The sequence below is a fragment of the Manihot esculenta genome, chromosome 7 (genome assembly GCF_001659605.2).
Source record: "Manihot esculenta cultivar AM560-2 chromosome 7, M.esculenta_v8, whole genome shotgun sequence".
Classification (NCBI taxonomy): Eukaryota; Viridiplantae; Streptophyta; class Magnoliopsida; order Malpighiales; family Euphorbiaceae; genus Manihot; species Manihot esculenta.
Window position 1 is genome coordinate 28,369,019 of NC_035167.2, and position 12,185 is coordinate 28,381,203.

Here is a 12,185-nt window from a genome sequence, read left to right on the forward strand (position 1 = left end):
TATAGGTTGCTGGGATAAGCAAAAAATTGAATGCCAACTTTTTCCAGTTGAGGAGGATTTGAAGGATATCTAGACAGGAAAGAGAAAGCGATGTGATTACGCTGCACAAAATCCTTTTGCCACATAGATGCCTTGAGAAAATCTTCTAAATCTCCATGGATCTATTTGTCTTTGTTCTCTTGTTCAGACGCTACTCACACAAAAGCAAAGTGTGCCCCTTTGCAGGTCTGCCGCGCCATTTGTTTCTTCCCTATTTCTCACATTTTTATAACCCTAAAGCTTCACATAATTCTGTGTAATCATTTCTTTATTTTTTTACTACCTGTTCATCTTAGTAAAGGGTTATTAGGGGGCTATTTGTAGGAAACCAGAATGAGAGATAGGTTTACACTACATGCTAAGGGAGGTGATGGTGGCAATGGTTGCTCCAGTTTTCGCCGAAGTCGACACGATCGCCGTGGCAGACCTGATGGTATGTTTATTAGATCAAGTTTTATAACAGCATTATGTATGATAGATGTGATACTAAAAACCAAGTGGATACAATATTATCATGGTTATTTTTCTTTGATCATAATTTATCTAGTTTCTCAATCTTCATACTAGGTTCAATTTTTTCCCTTTCATCGTAATTATTTCCGTTGAACTTCATAAATGTAGCTGATTATTGCATGGTGATTAAGAGCAAGTGCATTAAAATTTGTGAAATAGTCTTTTTGATAGCATTCTGGTTCATGTGGATTCAATAATACAGGTGGAAATGGTGGAAGAGGTGGTGATGTGATTTTAGAGTGTTCCCCTGCAATCTGGGACTTTAGTGGTTTACACCATCATGTTGTATGTAGTCCTTACCTTTCCAGTATTTTTTTGAACACTACTAGTATTATTGCATGAGGACACTCAAGTTCTGCCTTTATTGTATAGAATGCAGCGAGAGGGGGGAATGGAGCTTCAAAGAGTATGATAGGAACGAGGGGAGGATAAGGTTACTATTTATAAGTTCTATAAACGGCAAGATTTATGATGCCACCTGTTGTTTGGCAGTTTACCTAACCATGAGTACTCGTGTGTCGTAGGTTGTGCAAGTACCTGTCGGCACTGTAATTCATCTTTTGAAGGGTGAACTTCCATCTACAGTCCAAAACTGTTCCAGAACAGACTTGGACCCGTGGGAACTTCCAGGCACTCTCCATACCGATCAATCAGAATCTCATTGGCAGTCTGTCTCTAAGAGCACAAACATGGAAAAAGAAGCTGAGCCATTGGATATTTCTGGTGGCTCATTAACACAAGCTAAAGGAACTTCAGAGGAATTTGCAAGCATACAAGCCATTCAAAGAGAGCCAGCAGGTGTGGAACATATACACTATGATGTTGCAGAGTTAACAAAACTGGGTCAGCAAATAATTGTTGCTCGTGGAGGGGAGGGTGGTTTGGGTAATGTGTATTCTCCTGATGTTTCAAAGAAGGCCAAGTTAAGTAAGCCTGGAGTCAATAGGGATATAGTCTTGGATCCTGATATGTCCAGTGAGGATCAATCCTGCCTTAGCAGTGGGTTGCCTGGCTCAGAGGCTGTTCTTTTGCTGGAACTGAAAAGCATTGCTGATGTGGGCCTCGTTGGAATGCCAAATGCTGGTAAAAGTACTCTTTTAGGAGCTTTATCCAGAGCAAAACCTAGGGTGGGTCATTATGCCTTCACGACTCTTAGGCCCAATTTAGGAAAACTGAAGTTTGATGACTTCTCAATCACAGTGGCTGACATTCCAGGACTCATAAAAGGTGCTCACGAGAATCGTGGACTTGGACATGCTTTCCTACGGCACATAGAACGTACTAAGGTTTTAGCTTATGTGCTAGACTTGGCTGCTGGATTAGATGGCAGAAAGGGATTTCCACCGTGGGAACAATTGAAAGATTTAGTTTTGGAGCTTGAGCATCATCAAGAGGGCCTGTCTGATCGGCCCTCCGTAGTTGTGGCGAATAAAATTGATGAGGCAGGGGCTGATGAAGTGTATGAAGAATTGAAAAGAAGAGTTCAAGATGTTCCTATATATCTAGTTTGTGCTGCCTTGGAGGAAGGGGTACCAGAACTAAAAGCTGGTCTTAGGATGCTTATGGATAGTGTGAAATTGCAGAGACTTAGTTTAGATAAAATCGATTGTTCATGACAAATTTGATAGGAATACTAGTTCTATTTATGATAGGTTTTACAAAAAATTTATGCCCAGCATATCGAGTTTCATATGGCACCTGGGGCATCTTGAAAACTAAGCTTGTGCAGGAATTGCCGGATAAGCAGTTGGCTATTGAAGGGGCCTCTGCAATGGGTGCTCCTTGTCAAGAATTTTAGAAATTTTAGATGTAACTGACATGTTTCTTTTTATGATTTATTTAACTGCAGACCCCATAATATCTAATTGAGATCAATCTTGTTGGAGTTACCTACTACCCCCACCAGATACTTGTTACACTGGTGGAAGTTGTTTGAATGCTGTGTGCATGCGTTGCCGACTTGCCGTGTCTTTTTTATTTCAACGAGAAAGGTGGAACGTCTCGGGACTGTTTTGGTTCATTTGACTTGAGCATTTGTACGTGCATTTTGTCACGACTCTTCCCATGCCTCCCTAAAATCCAAAGAATTTTGTGAAGGAAGAAAGGTGGGACAGCCCTATGGTGTGCCAAGGGGCGTTGGTGACAGCAGCTGCGGGGCAGGCAGTTGGCTGGCCAATGGGCAGTTGGCAGATTCGTGGTTGGCCTACGGGAGAAGGGCCACTGGTAACTGGGCCTGCGGGATGCGTTGTAGGCCTATGGGACGAGCAGCAGTGTTGTAGGCGCTGGGGCAGCGCTGGGCTGTGGTGCGCAGAAGGCTGGCGTGTGCAGGAGGTGTAGGCGGGGCAATTGCTGGTAGGCCTGCGGAAGCTAGTTGGCCAACGGAGCTGGTTGGCCTACGGAGCTGGTTGGCCTATGGATACGGTTGGCCTACGGAAGACTGGTTGGCCAGCGGGCGAAATTTCCAGGAAGCTGTGGTTGGCCAACGAAAATTCCAGAATTCCCCAGAATTGCCCAGAACGGGCCAGTAGCGCCCAGAATTGGCCAGAGACAGCCAGCAGCACCCAGAATTGGCCAGAACAGCCCAGAAACTTCCAGAATCTGGTTGGCCAGCAGATTCAACCTAGCCAAGTGGGTCCCACAGGCAACTCAGCCACCATGTCCAGAATTCTCTGCAGGGTGTGAAATTACATTTTAGTCCCTGAAACTTCTAGAGAGTGAATATTAGCCACATGTTGGAGAATGCATCTCCACCACACATTAAGGAGGTGGGATGCCTATAAATAGCCACTTAGGGAGTTCATTTGTAAGGAGAAGAAGAGAGAAGTGAGAAGTGAGCAAAGTGAGATACCAAAGAGTGTGTAAAGCCTTGTAAAGCCTTCTTTGAGCAATACAAATTTCTTCCTTCCATCATCATTCTCCTTGGTATTCAACCAATACTTTTCCTACACAACTAAGCTTCCGTTGCCACAATCACCCAACCGCTCTTATTTTGAGCAAGTGGAAAGGCTGAACTTAGCTAGGGGAGCTAAGTGCCGCACGGTTTAAGTGAGTTTCGAATATTGAAACACTTAGCCCGTGACAATTTACCTTATTTCTGTTGTTTTTAATCATATTTTTCTTGAAGTGGTGATAAATTAGCTGGTGCCTCACCGGTGGTACATTTCCACTTAACGCTCTGAACAGAGATTTGATGGACCATTTAAAATAGCTGTCATTTGTCTGAATGGCCATCTTCTCTTTTTTTTAGGGGGGTGGGCGGACCATATGGGCATCTGATTTTTCATTTGCGTTGAAAAGGACTCGACCACCGGTTGTCAGCATTTGAGTCCTGTGTCCCTTCAACCCATTTCCTGCATCTCAATCATGGAAATCTGAAATGCACGTCAGCATAACATCTATCTAATCTTAAGCTCCTTACCGGCCAAACCTTCTCAAGCAGCATCAGACCTGACATTAGATAGAATGTCCCACTAATGCATGAAATGGGATTCAAATGTCTTAAAAAAAAAAGGTGGAATTTTAATACCTTAGGACCTCAAGCATGAAGCTCATTCACTATTTTGTTGACTATCATGGCCCTATTTTAAAGATAAACTCCCTCTCTCGTCACAATCGTTATATGTAGGTCATTCATAAATATTCACATGGGTGAGAGTAAAGACCCAATTCAATGTTGGCAGCTCTCTTGAGCTACCAGTCCTATCATGCACTTCTTTTTGTCCTGGTATGTGGTCCAAAATCAGATGGGCATGCATGATGCATGTGAATTGCATAAAACAAATGCGGCAGAAGAATCAACAATAGTGGGTTTCGTCATGAGTCCCTTATCTAAACGACGGAGCTTGTACCCAGATATGGAGGATCCTATCTTCTATCTTCATACTTCAATACAGGTACTTTTTGAATTTGAGGATCAAAATAATGATGCATTATGAAGCTAGTGGGAACACGCAATAAATAGCTTGTAAATAAAATAATCCCCTCATTGACGAGGGAAAAAAAAGGAATGTGGACAAGATGTTGAAGTTAGGAAGAGAACAATTTACACATTCAAAGGATACAGGAAATTCAAGGCCCACCAAAGTGGAGTTGTGTACTATCCATGAAAACTAGTCTCTAGCTCTACTAATAGTTGTAGTTTTAGCTTTTAAGCATGTCTTTAGCTCAATTAAGACATTTAGGACCCCCGCAGCTGCAGCATCCACAAGTCGCAAATTGCCGAAACAGATCTTCTGAAAAGGAACTGAAGGTCCTAAATGTTAAACAAATAAAAGAAGAGAAGAAAAGTGCATTGGGCTTGGGGAGAAAAAGGTTTCTTTTGTAAAAAAATATATATATACATACATAGATATAAATATAAAGACAGGGTATCTGATTGAAGAAAATAGATATAAATATTCAATTTGAAGGGTTAGCATGCATATTAATATAAATTAAAAATTATAAAAGAAATCATTTTTTTATTTTGTTCAAACGCGAGAGGCATTAAGATTTTGTTTAGAAGAAGCCAATTAATTGATTTAATAAAAAAAACTAACCAATTATCGTACACGTTATAAGCAAGATAATTAATATATTTCAAATATTATGATTTCTGATGACAAAGAAAGAAAGGTTGGAGAGAGAAAGAGAGAGAGATTTGTCGGTTCATACCTAGGGGAGATAGAACCTGCCAAACAGACGTTACTGACGTTAGATGTGTCCACGTGTATGGTGGATATGAAAGACTTTCAGCTCCAACTGCACTATAAATTGGAGCTGAGGCAATCGCCTTATGATTCATCCTATAGTTGAAGAATTCAATTGCCAAGTGATAAGCCTCTTCCAAATCCCTGAGAAAATGTCTTGCTGCGGAGGAAACTGTGGCTGTGGCTCTGGATGCAAGTGCGGCAGCGGCTGCAACGGGTAAGAGTTTCTTTTTCTTGGAAAATTGTTTCTCATACACCAAACGAACTTCCTAAGAGTTTCTCTCTAACCTATCTTCCCTCATCTTCTTGAATTCTTGCAGCTGTGGCATGTACCCTGACATCTCAGAGAACACCAGAACTGAGACTCTCATCGCAGGAGTTGCACCTCCTAAGATGTAAGAATCACAATTATTTTGGGTTTGAATTTGAGACCTTAATTGAGTTCGGAGAAATTCTACTAATCCAATGTGGCCACTAATTCATTTTTCTTTGTCATTGTAATCTTGATTACAAAGCGATGCAATTTCTTTTCCACTTTACATTACATCAACATACTTTTTTATATTTTCTTTCTTTAGCTTTGATCAGCAGAGGGCAATCTTGGAATTAATGATGACCTTCCCTTGTTGAGTTTATTAATTACAAACCAATCATGATCACACACACAAAAAGAAGCATCTATTACCACATTGTAGAACTCTAAGCGTTTGTTCGGTGATAATTTTTAAAATAATATTTAATAATCAGCAATTAAGAAATTGAATTGTGGAAAACTATTTGTTCTAATATTTAATTAACCATTATCTAAATAATTATATTATTGACAATTAACAATTATTATATCAATTAGCATTGTCAAATAGAGTTTAATCAATGATGATAATTAAAATTTTAGAGTTTAAATTTCATTGATGATATTTTTTTAATTAAATACCTGAAAAGTAATAAATAAAAGGACTTGGAGAAACAATATAAAAAATGATTTTCTGTGTTTTAAGCCCATACAAAAAGGAAAAGATGGCATACGATTCTGTTTTGATTGCTATATTATTCTTCATCACTATCACAAACAAAAAGAACAAGATAATTAGTGCTTATAGTATCTCAAATTTGATATTTAAATGTTAAGAAATTTGAGAATAAATATCAAACCCATTTCTGATTCATGGATAAATAAAGATTATCTATCCACAATGAAATTTAGGGAGCAGAATGGAATTCCAAATTTCCATTGAACTTTGCATCCATATATTAATTTTCAATAATTTATATAAATATTAATGGCATGGACAAAATATCCCAGAAAATGACTTGGGCTGGATTGTAGGCAGCTAAGCTTCAACTTTGGTTTCGCTTCTGGGCTGGACTTTGGCTCTTAGCATTTGCATGTGGCGACGTCTTTTTTCAAATAAGATCTCTGGCTCTTTTGCGTAAGCGCGCTTTCAGGTCCCGAAACGGACAAGAAGCATGCGTGCGCTGGCCGTTCTGGGCCGACGCTGGTTCTCTCAAGCAATTCATCGAACACTTTCTATCAGTTGTCCGCCTCTCTACCAAATTCCTTGCAATTTCGATTTTCTCTGTACCTACACTAGCAATTGTTCGCCCGAGAAGAAGATATTAGAACCGGGAGAAGAACAAGAAGCACCCAAGAGCTTATCTTTGAGAATTGAGAAGCTTGCTAGAGGAGAATCGGTTGGTTTAGCCTTTCAAAGCTGGATGCGCGAAGGCTTTCCAATTCATCGAGGTGACATTTTTCACGCCATTAACCGCTTGAGGAAGCTCAAATTGAACAAACGCGCGCTTGAGGTTTCTTTATCTTTCTCTTCTTCTAAATATATTAGGGGTTTGTTTAATTGTTTAAGTGAATTAATTAGATGAGCAGGTTTCTGAGGATATGGAAATAAAACTGAGTTTCTAGATGTCTGTTTATGTTCCAATTACTTTCTCCAAAGAAAGGTACTTTTACTTTGATTTGCTTTGATAGATGGTGAAACAAACTTACATTTCTATATACTGATATTTTGTTTTTCGTGGTGACGAAGTGAGAATATATAATCAAACGTAAACTATTAGAAATGGTGGGGCAACAGTGCAATCATGATGACATTGTAGATTAGATCATTATTTGAGAATTTTGGGTGCAACAGTATTTTAACACTGCAGGGTCTACTGCTTTTGGCAGGTGATGGAATGGGTGATCAGGGAGAGACCTTATAAGCCAAAAGAACTTGACTATTCTTACCTATTGGAGTTCACAACCAAACTTCATGGGATATCTCACGGGGAAAAGCTCTTCACTTGTATCCCTTCTGAGTTCCAGAATGAATTGCTGTATAATAACCTTGTAATTGCATGCTTGGAAAAGGGTGTCATAAGGCTTTCGCTTGACTACATGAAGAAAATGAGGGAATTGGGTCACCCCATATCACATTTGATTTTCAACCGCCTTATAATCCTCCATTCTTCTCATGGTCGCAGGAAAATGATACCAAAGTTCCTGACTTTAATGAAGGCATATAAGACGGCTCCTCATGTCTCCACGTACAACATTCTAATGAAAATTGAAGCTAATGAACACAACATTGAAGGACTGGTGAAGGTATTTGACGAAATGAAGATATCAAAAGTGGAGCCAAATGATATATCTTTCTGCATATTAGCTACTGCACATGCTGTTGCAAGATTGTATACAGTGGCTGAGGCGTACGTTGAAGATGTAGAAAAGTCTTGTACAGGAGATAACTGGTCAACACTAGATGTTTTGATCATATTGTATGGGTATTTGGGGAAGGGGAAGGAATTGGAGAGAACATGGGCCATGGTGCAAGAACTCTCACATGTTAGGTCTAAAAGTTACATGCTTGCAATTGAAGCATTTGGTAGAATTGGGAAGCTCAGTCGAGCGGAAGAGCTTTGGTTAGAGATGAAGTCGATAAAAGGGTCGAAATCAACAGAACCGTTCAATTCCATGTTATCTGTTTATTGCAAATATGGCCTGATAAAAAAGGCAACTGCAGTTTTCAGGGAAATGGAGATAAATGGATGCAAACCAAATGCCATAACTTTTCGACATCTTGCTTTGGGTTGCTTGAAGGCTGAACTAGTGGAAGAAGCCTTGAAGACTCTAGAAATGGGGATGCACTTGAAAACAAGCAACAAAGTGAAGAATTCAACCCCATGGTTGGAAACGACACTTTCAATTATTGAAATTTTTGCGGAGAAGGGTGATATAGCTAATGCTGAGAAGTTCTTTGAAGAAATAGCGAAAGCAAAGTATACAAGGTATACTTTTGTGTACAATACATTAATAAAAGCTTATGTGAAGGCCAAAGTTTATGTTCCTAGCCTTTTGAGGAGGATGATTTTAGGGGGTGCTAAACCAGATGCTGAGACTTATAGCCTGATAAAACATATTGAGCAGTTCCAAACTTGATTGTGTAAAGAGTTGATATGTTATATAAATTTCATTCATTTTTCTGAATGGAAAATGATTTCTGGTGTGGTTGCAAGTTAAATTATTTGTGCAAGCTATTGGAAAAGTCAGAAGGTGCTCGATGTCAAATCCCACTTTTTCCTGATAAAGTTTTTAAGAGACTGCATGTTTCGCTTCCAGAAGGTAAACTTGTAGAGAAGCCTGTACCTTCACAAATAGGATTTGAATCCATTCGGTTTCACTATTCCATTGCACCAAACATTATATTCTTAGATGAAATTTCTTAAATGAGATTTAGGCTGATTGAGATTTTGCCCTTTAAAGGCTTCAATGTTCTTGTTAGAATTTTGAACCCATAAACAATGCCTGGCTTTTCTACACTAATCTGATCTATATCTCATTCCACGATTATCCGGGGCCCTTCATGGCTCTACGGTATTTTGACTGGTTCCATCATCTCAGAAAACATTTTTCCAATGCGAGAAAGCCTGAATGGTTCTAAACTCTGTTACCTCCCAAAACCTTGTATGTCACATCGGATTCTTCATCAGAGGGTTTAAGATGGTGAACCAAATGTGAAATAACAAAATTAGTCTGCCGTTTGATAACGACCACAGCAAGTAGTAAGCCCTAGCCGACGGATAAGATGCTTTAGAAATCATAACCAAGAGTAGTCTCATATGAAATTTAAGAACACAACTAGCCTTTTCAAGTCCAGCTTGCAAAGCTGATTATTCAAGGAAACACTGCGAAGCTGATTATTCAAGGAAAAACACAAGTTGAATAAATATAGAACAGTTTCATTCCACTAATATCAGTCTTGCAATTTCACAATCTGGCACATTTATGATGAAAAGTAACATGATGCCGGGACATCTAATGCCTTACAATTTGCTGAAGATATTAGGAAGAATTCAAGTTTCAGTGATTCAGGTGAGATAGTTAAGGAATGTTGCAGCAGTTGCAATGGCACCTCCTGTAAGGGCATCTGTGAAAATCTTGTCTTTGTTCTTGTTACAAGCAGCAGATATCAGAGCTCCAGTCAATGCACCCCCAAACATGGCATTCTTCTATAATAGATCCAGAGGAAAATACGTGAAAAGAAGCAAGGGTACATTCAAAATGAGAATACCAGAGCTTCACCAATAATTCCTCACAAATAAAAAGGTGAACACTGAGGTAAGTATTTTGAAGTCTTAACAACATTGTTTAAGTTGTAGCTACACAGGCAATGACAAATACATCAACAGAAAGAGCATACCCAGTCTCGGGTGCCACGAACCCTCTCCATTCCATATTCCATTCCAACGTAAACCCCAGCAACAGTTCCTATAAGCAAAATAACACATTTCTAGATTTTCAATGGGGTTTTAGCAACACAAGGCTACTAGAGCATTTGCCAAAAAGAGGGGAAAAAAAAAGGTCTCTAACAAAAAAAGGGGGAAAATAGTAGCCAATGCAATATAACAACATGCTTACCCCATAAAGCACCTTCTTTGCACATCTTTTTGAGCTGCAATAACAGTATCTCTATTAGCAGAAAACTTATATTGCACCTTCTCATCCATTAGTACATATCAAATAAAACAATCATGAAATTTTTCAATAAATTAGTATAATGTAAGCCCTTCAATAAGAAAATATTCTTTTTTCTCTCAAATTTCAAAAATCAACAAAGTACCCATGGTTCAGAAGTCTGAAAATGGTGTTAAAGAAATCTTGAGAATATTGCTCATACTGAAATAGAGCAACTGGCAATATGTAGTTTGTTTCAAATGGAGAACTAACAACTGGTAGAAGAACCTTATAGAGTTCAGGAATTCCACGGCTATCATGTGGCTAGCATCACCGACAATATTTTCTTCAAAAAAAGCATGGGGATTGTTATCTCATTTCTTAAACACTTGCAGAAAAAAACAATAATTACCAAAGAATAGCAGATAAAAGGGCAAACAGCATTTGAGAAGATCAATGATTACTAAGGGTAACAAAAATATGAGAAATCAGTAGAAACTAAAGGCTTTCTCTCTTCCCATATTGAACATTTACTAATTTGTATCATTCTTCAATCAAAGATAATAATCAAAATTCTTAGAATCAAACTATGGAGTAACTAATAGCATGTGCACAGAGGATTTTCATGATAGCAGCTATGAATAGGAAAAAAGAAAAAGAAAAAAAAATCACCGTTTGATCAAAATTGCGAGTGGAAATGTTCCCTGAAAAGAAAGATGGTGTAGTAGTTGTGTTTGTCAGCATCAACTAAAATGACCCAAATACGTCATATACAGTTGTTTCTTATAAACGAGAAAGGGAGATGACCTCTTTTAACCACATAATATGCATCCTCTGCGAGAACTCTAGTAGCTGCAACCTGCAAAAGTTGTATCAACCAAAACAGCGTCATTTTGATTCAAAAATAACTCATCCCATTTGCAGAAATTTCATTTTAAACAAGAAGATAAAAAAAAGAATGATACAGTTCCAATCTTCAAGAAGCCATCAACGGTGAGATTGAGGAAGTGATTGCCCATGTCAATTGCCACATCAACTTTTGGGGTTGATAAAGAACCCGCAAATCTGCTACTCGGCATTTCCGTTTCTTTTCTTTGCTTCTCTTCTTCACTTGCACACTCTTCAGTTCTCTCTCTGCTTTTGTGTGTATCTCCTTTTCTTTCAGTCTCGGCCACCTGATGGTTTGTTTTTAGCGCTTTATTGTATTGTTGTCACTTGTCAACTTCTTGGTGATATGTGTTGCATTCTCATTAGCCTTCGCCGGCGGTTGAGGAAGTGGGAAGCCTCCTTTTTCATGTGACTCTCCTCTTCAATCTTCCTTTATTTGATGGAAGATATGATTTGAAAGAAAGTTCCACTCCAACTTTTTACGTTTGCAATTCCCATTCGACGAGGATCTCATATTTTTATAACGCAAATCCTAATCAAATGTAGATTATGAGACTTCAAATTAGAATCGTCCCTGTTTTTTTTTTTTTTTTTTTTTATGAAATAGGGGTTGGGAGTCTAATCTTAGACCTTTCAAAGCTACATGATGCACTTTCCACCAGGCTAAGCCTTAGAGTGCAATCGTCCCTTTTTTTATAATTACAAAAAAAGTGTTGGCCTCAATATTTCTTCTCCGATCAATGGTGTGTAATTTTATTTAGTGTTATAGATCCATTTTTTATGGTTAAGACGTGGTTGGATATAATTATATGTAGGTCTTTTTTCAGCTCATTTGTAGAGAGAGCCTTCGTCCTCTCTTTCCTTGGTCAAGTTTTTATCTTTATATTTTGAGATCAAATTTGACTATTTTCTTTTTTTTTTTAAATAAAAATTAAAAAATTAAAACTTGAGATCTCTCAAATTTATTCGGATACATTTACCACCAAGTTAAATTTGTAAATACTTATTCACGCTCTTTTTAACTTTATCACGTCAATTCTTTTTATAATATTCAATTTATATATGAATTAAATTTATTTTAAATTTCATATTAATTTAAATATAGTAAA

The 12,185-nt window shown here is 38.2% G+C and overlaps 2 protein-coding genes, 1 long non-coding RNA gene and 1 pseudogene across 3 annotated transcripts; 3 read left to right on the top strand and 1 right to left on the bottom strand.

Moving 5' to 3' along the window:
- Positions 1-90: 90 nt before the first annotated feature.
- LOC110618664 lies at positions 91-2,446 on the top strand (annotated as a pseudogene).
- Positions 2,447-5,216: 2,770 nt separating this feature from the next.
- Positions 5,217-5,590, top strand: LOC110618665. Its single transcript, XR_002488541.2, has 2 exons — positions 5,217-5,457; positions 5,561-5,590. It is a non-coding gene; the product is annotated as an uncharacterized LOC110618665 (long non-coding RNA).
- Positions 5,591-6,592: 1,002 nt separating this feature from the next.
- Positions 6,593-8,755, top strand: LOC110619031 (pentatricopeptide repeat-containing protein At1g07590, mitochondrial). Its single transcript, XM_021762290.2, has 2 exons — positions 6,593-7,046; positions 7,423-8,755. Exons 1-2 carry the CDS (start codon positions 6,708-6,710, stop codon positions 8,671-8,673), a joined length of 1,590 nt encoding a protein of 529 aa, XP_021617982.2. The 5' UTR covers positions 6,593-6,707; the 3' UTR covers positions 8,674-8,755.
- A 697-nt stretch (positions 8,756-9,452) lies between these two features.
- On the bottom strand, positions 9,453-11,482 carry LOC110618663 (outer envelope pore protein 16, chloroplastic). Its single transcript, XM_021761856.2, has 6 exons — positions 11,154-11,482; positions 10,996-11,047; positions 10,861-10,892; positions 10,153-10,186; positions 9,935-10,002; positions 9,453-9,743 (listed from the first exon to the last, which is right to left on the bottom strand). Exons 1-6 carry the CDS (start codon positions 11,265-11,267, stop codon positions 9,603-9,605), a joined length of 441 nt encoding a protein of 146 aa, XP_021617548.1. The 5' UTR covers positions 11,268-11,482; the 3' UTR covers positions 9,453-9,602.
- Between the last annotated feature and the right edge of the window lie 703 nt (positions 11,483-12,185).

Excerpts from the sequence above, each read along its gene's own strand:
- LOC110619031 (XM_021762290.2), top strand. The coding sequence starts at position 6,708 with ATGCGTGCGCTGGCCGTTCTGGGCCGACGCTGGTTCTCTCAAGCAATT. Across the intron at positions 7,047-7,422 it reads TGAACAAACGCGCGCTTGAG|GTGATGGAATGGGTGATCAG; the intron begins GTTTCTTTATCT and ends TGCTTTTGGCAG.
- LOC110618663 (XM_021761856.2), bottom strand. The coding sequence starts at position 11,267 with ATGCCGAGTAGCAGATTTGCGGGTTCTTTATCAACCCCAAAAGTTGAT. Across the intron at positions 10,893-10,995 it reads ATATTATGTGGTTAAAAGAG|GGAACATTTCCACTCGCAAT; the intron begins GTCATCTCCCTT and ends CTTTCTTTTCAG. Across the intron at positions 10,187-10,860 it reads CTCGCAATTTTGATCAAACG|CTCAAAAAGATGTGCAAAGA; the intron begins GTGATTTTTTTT and ends CTGTTATTGCAG.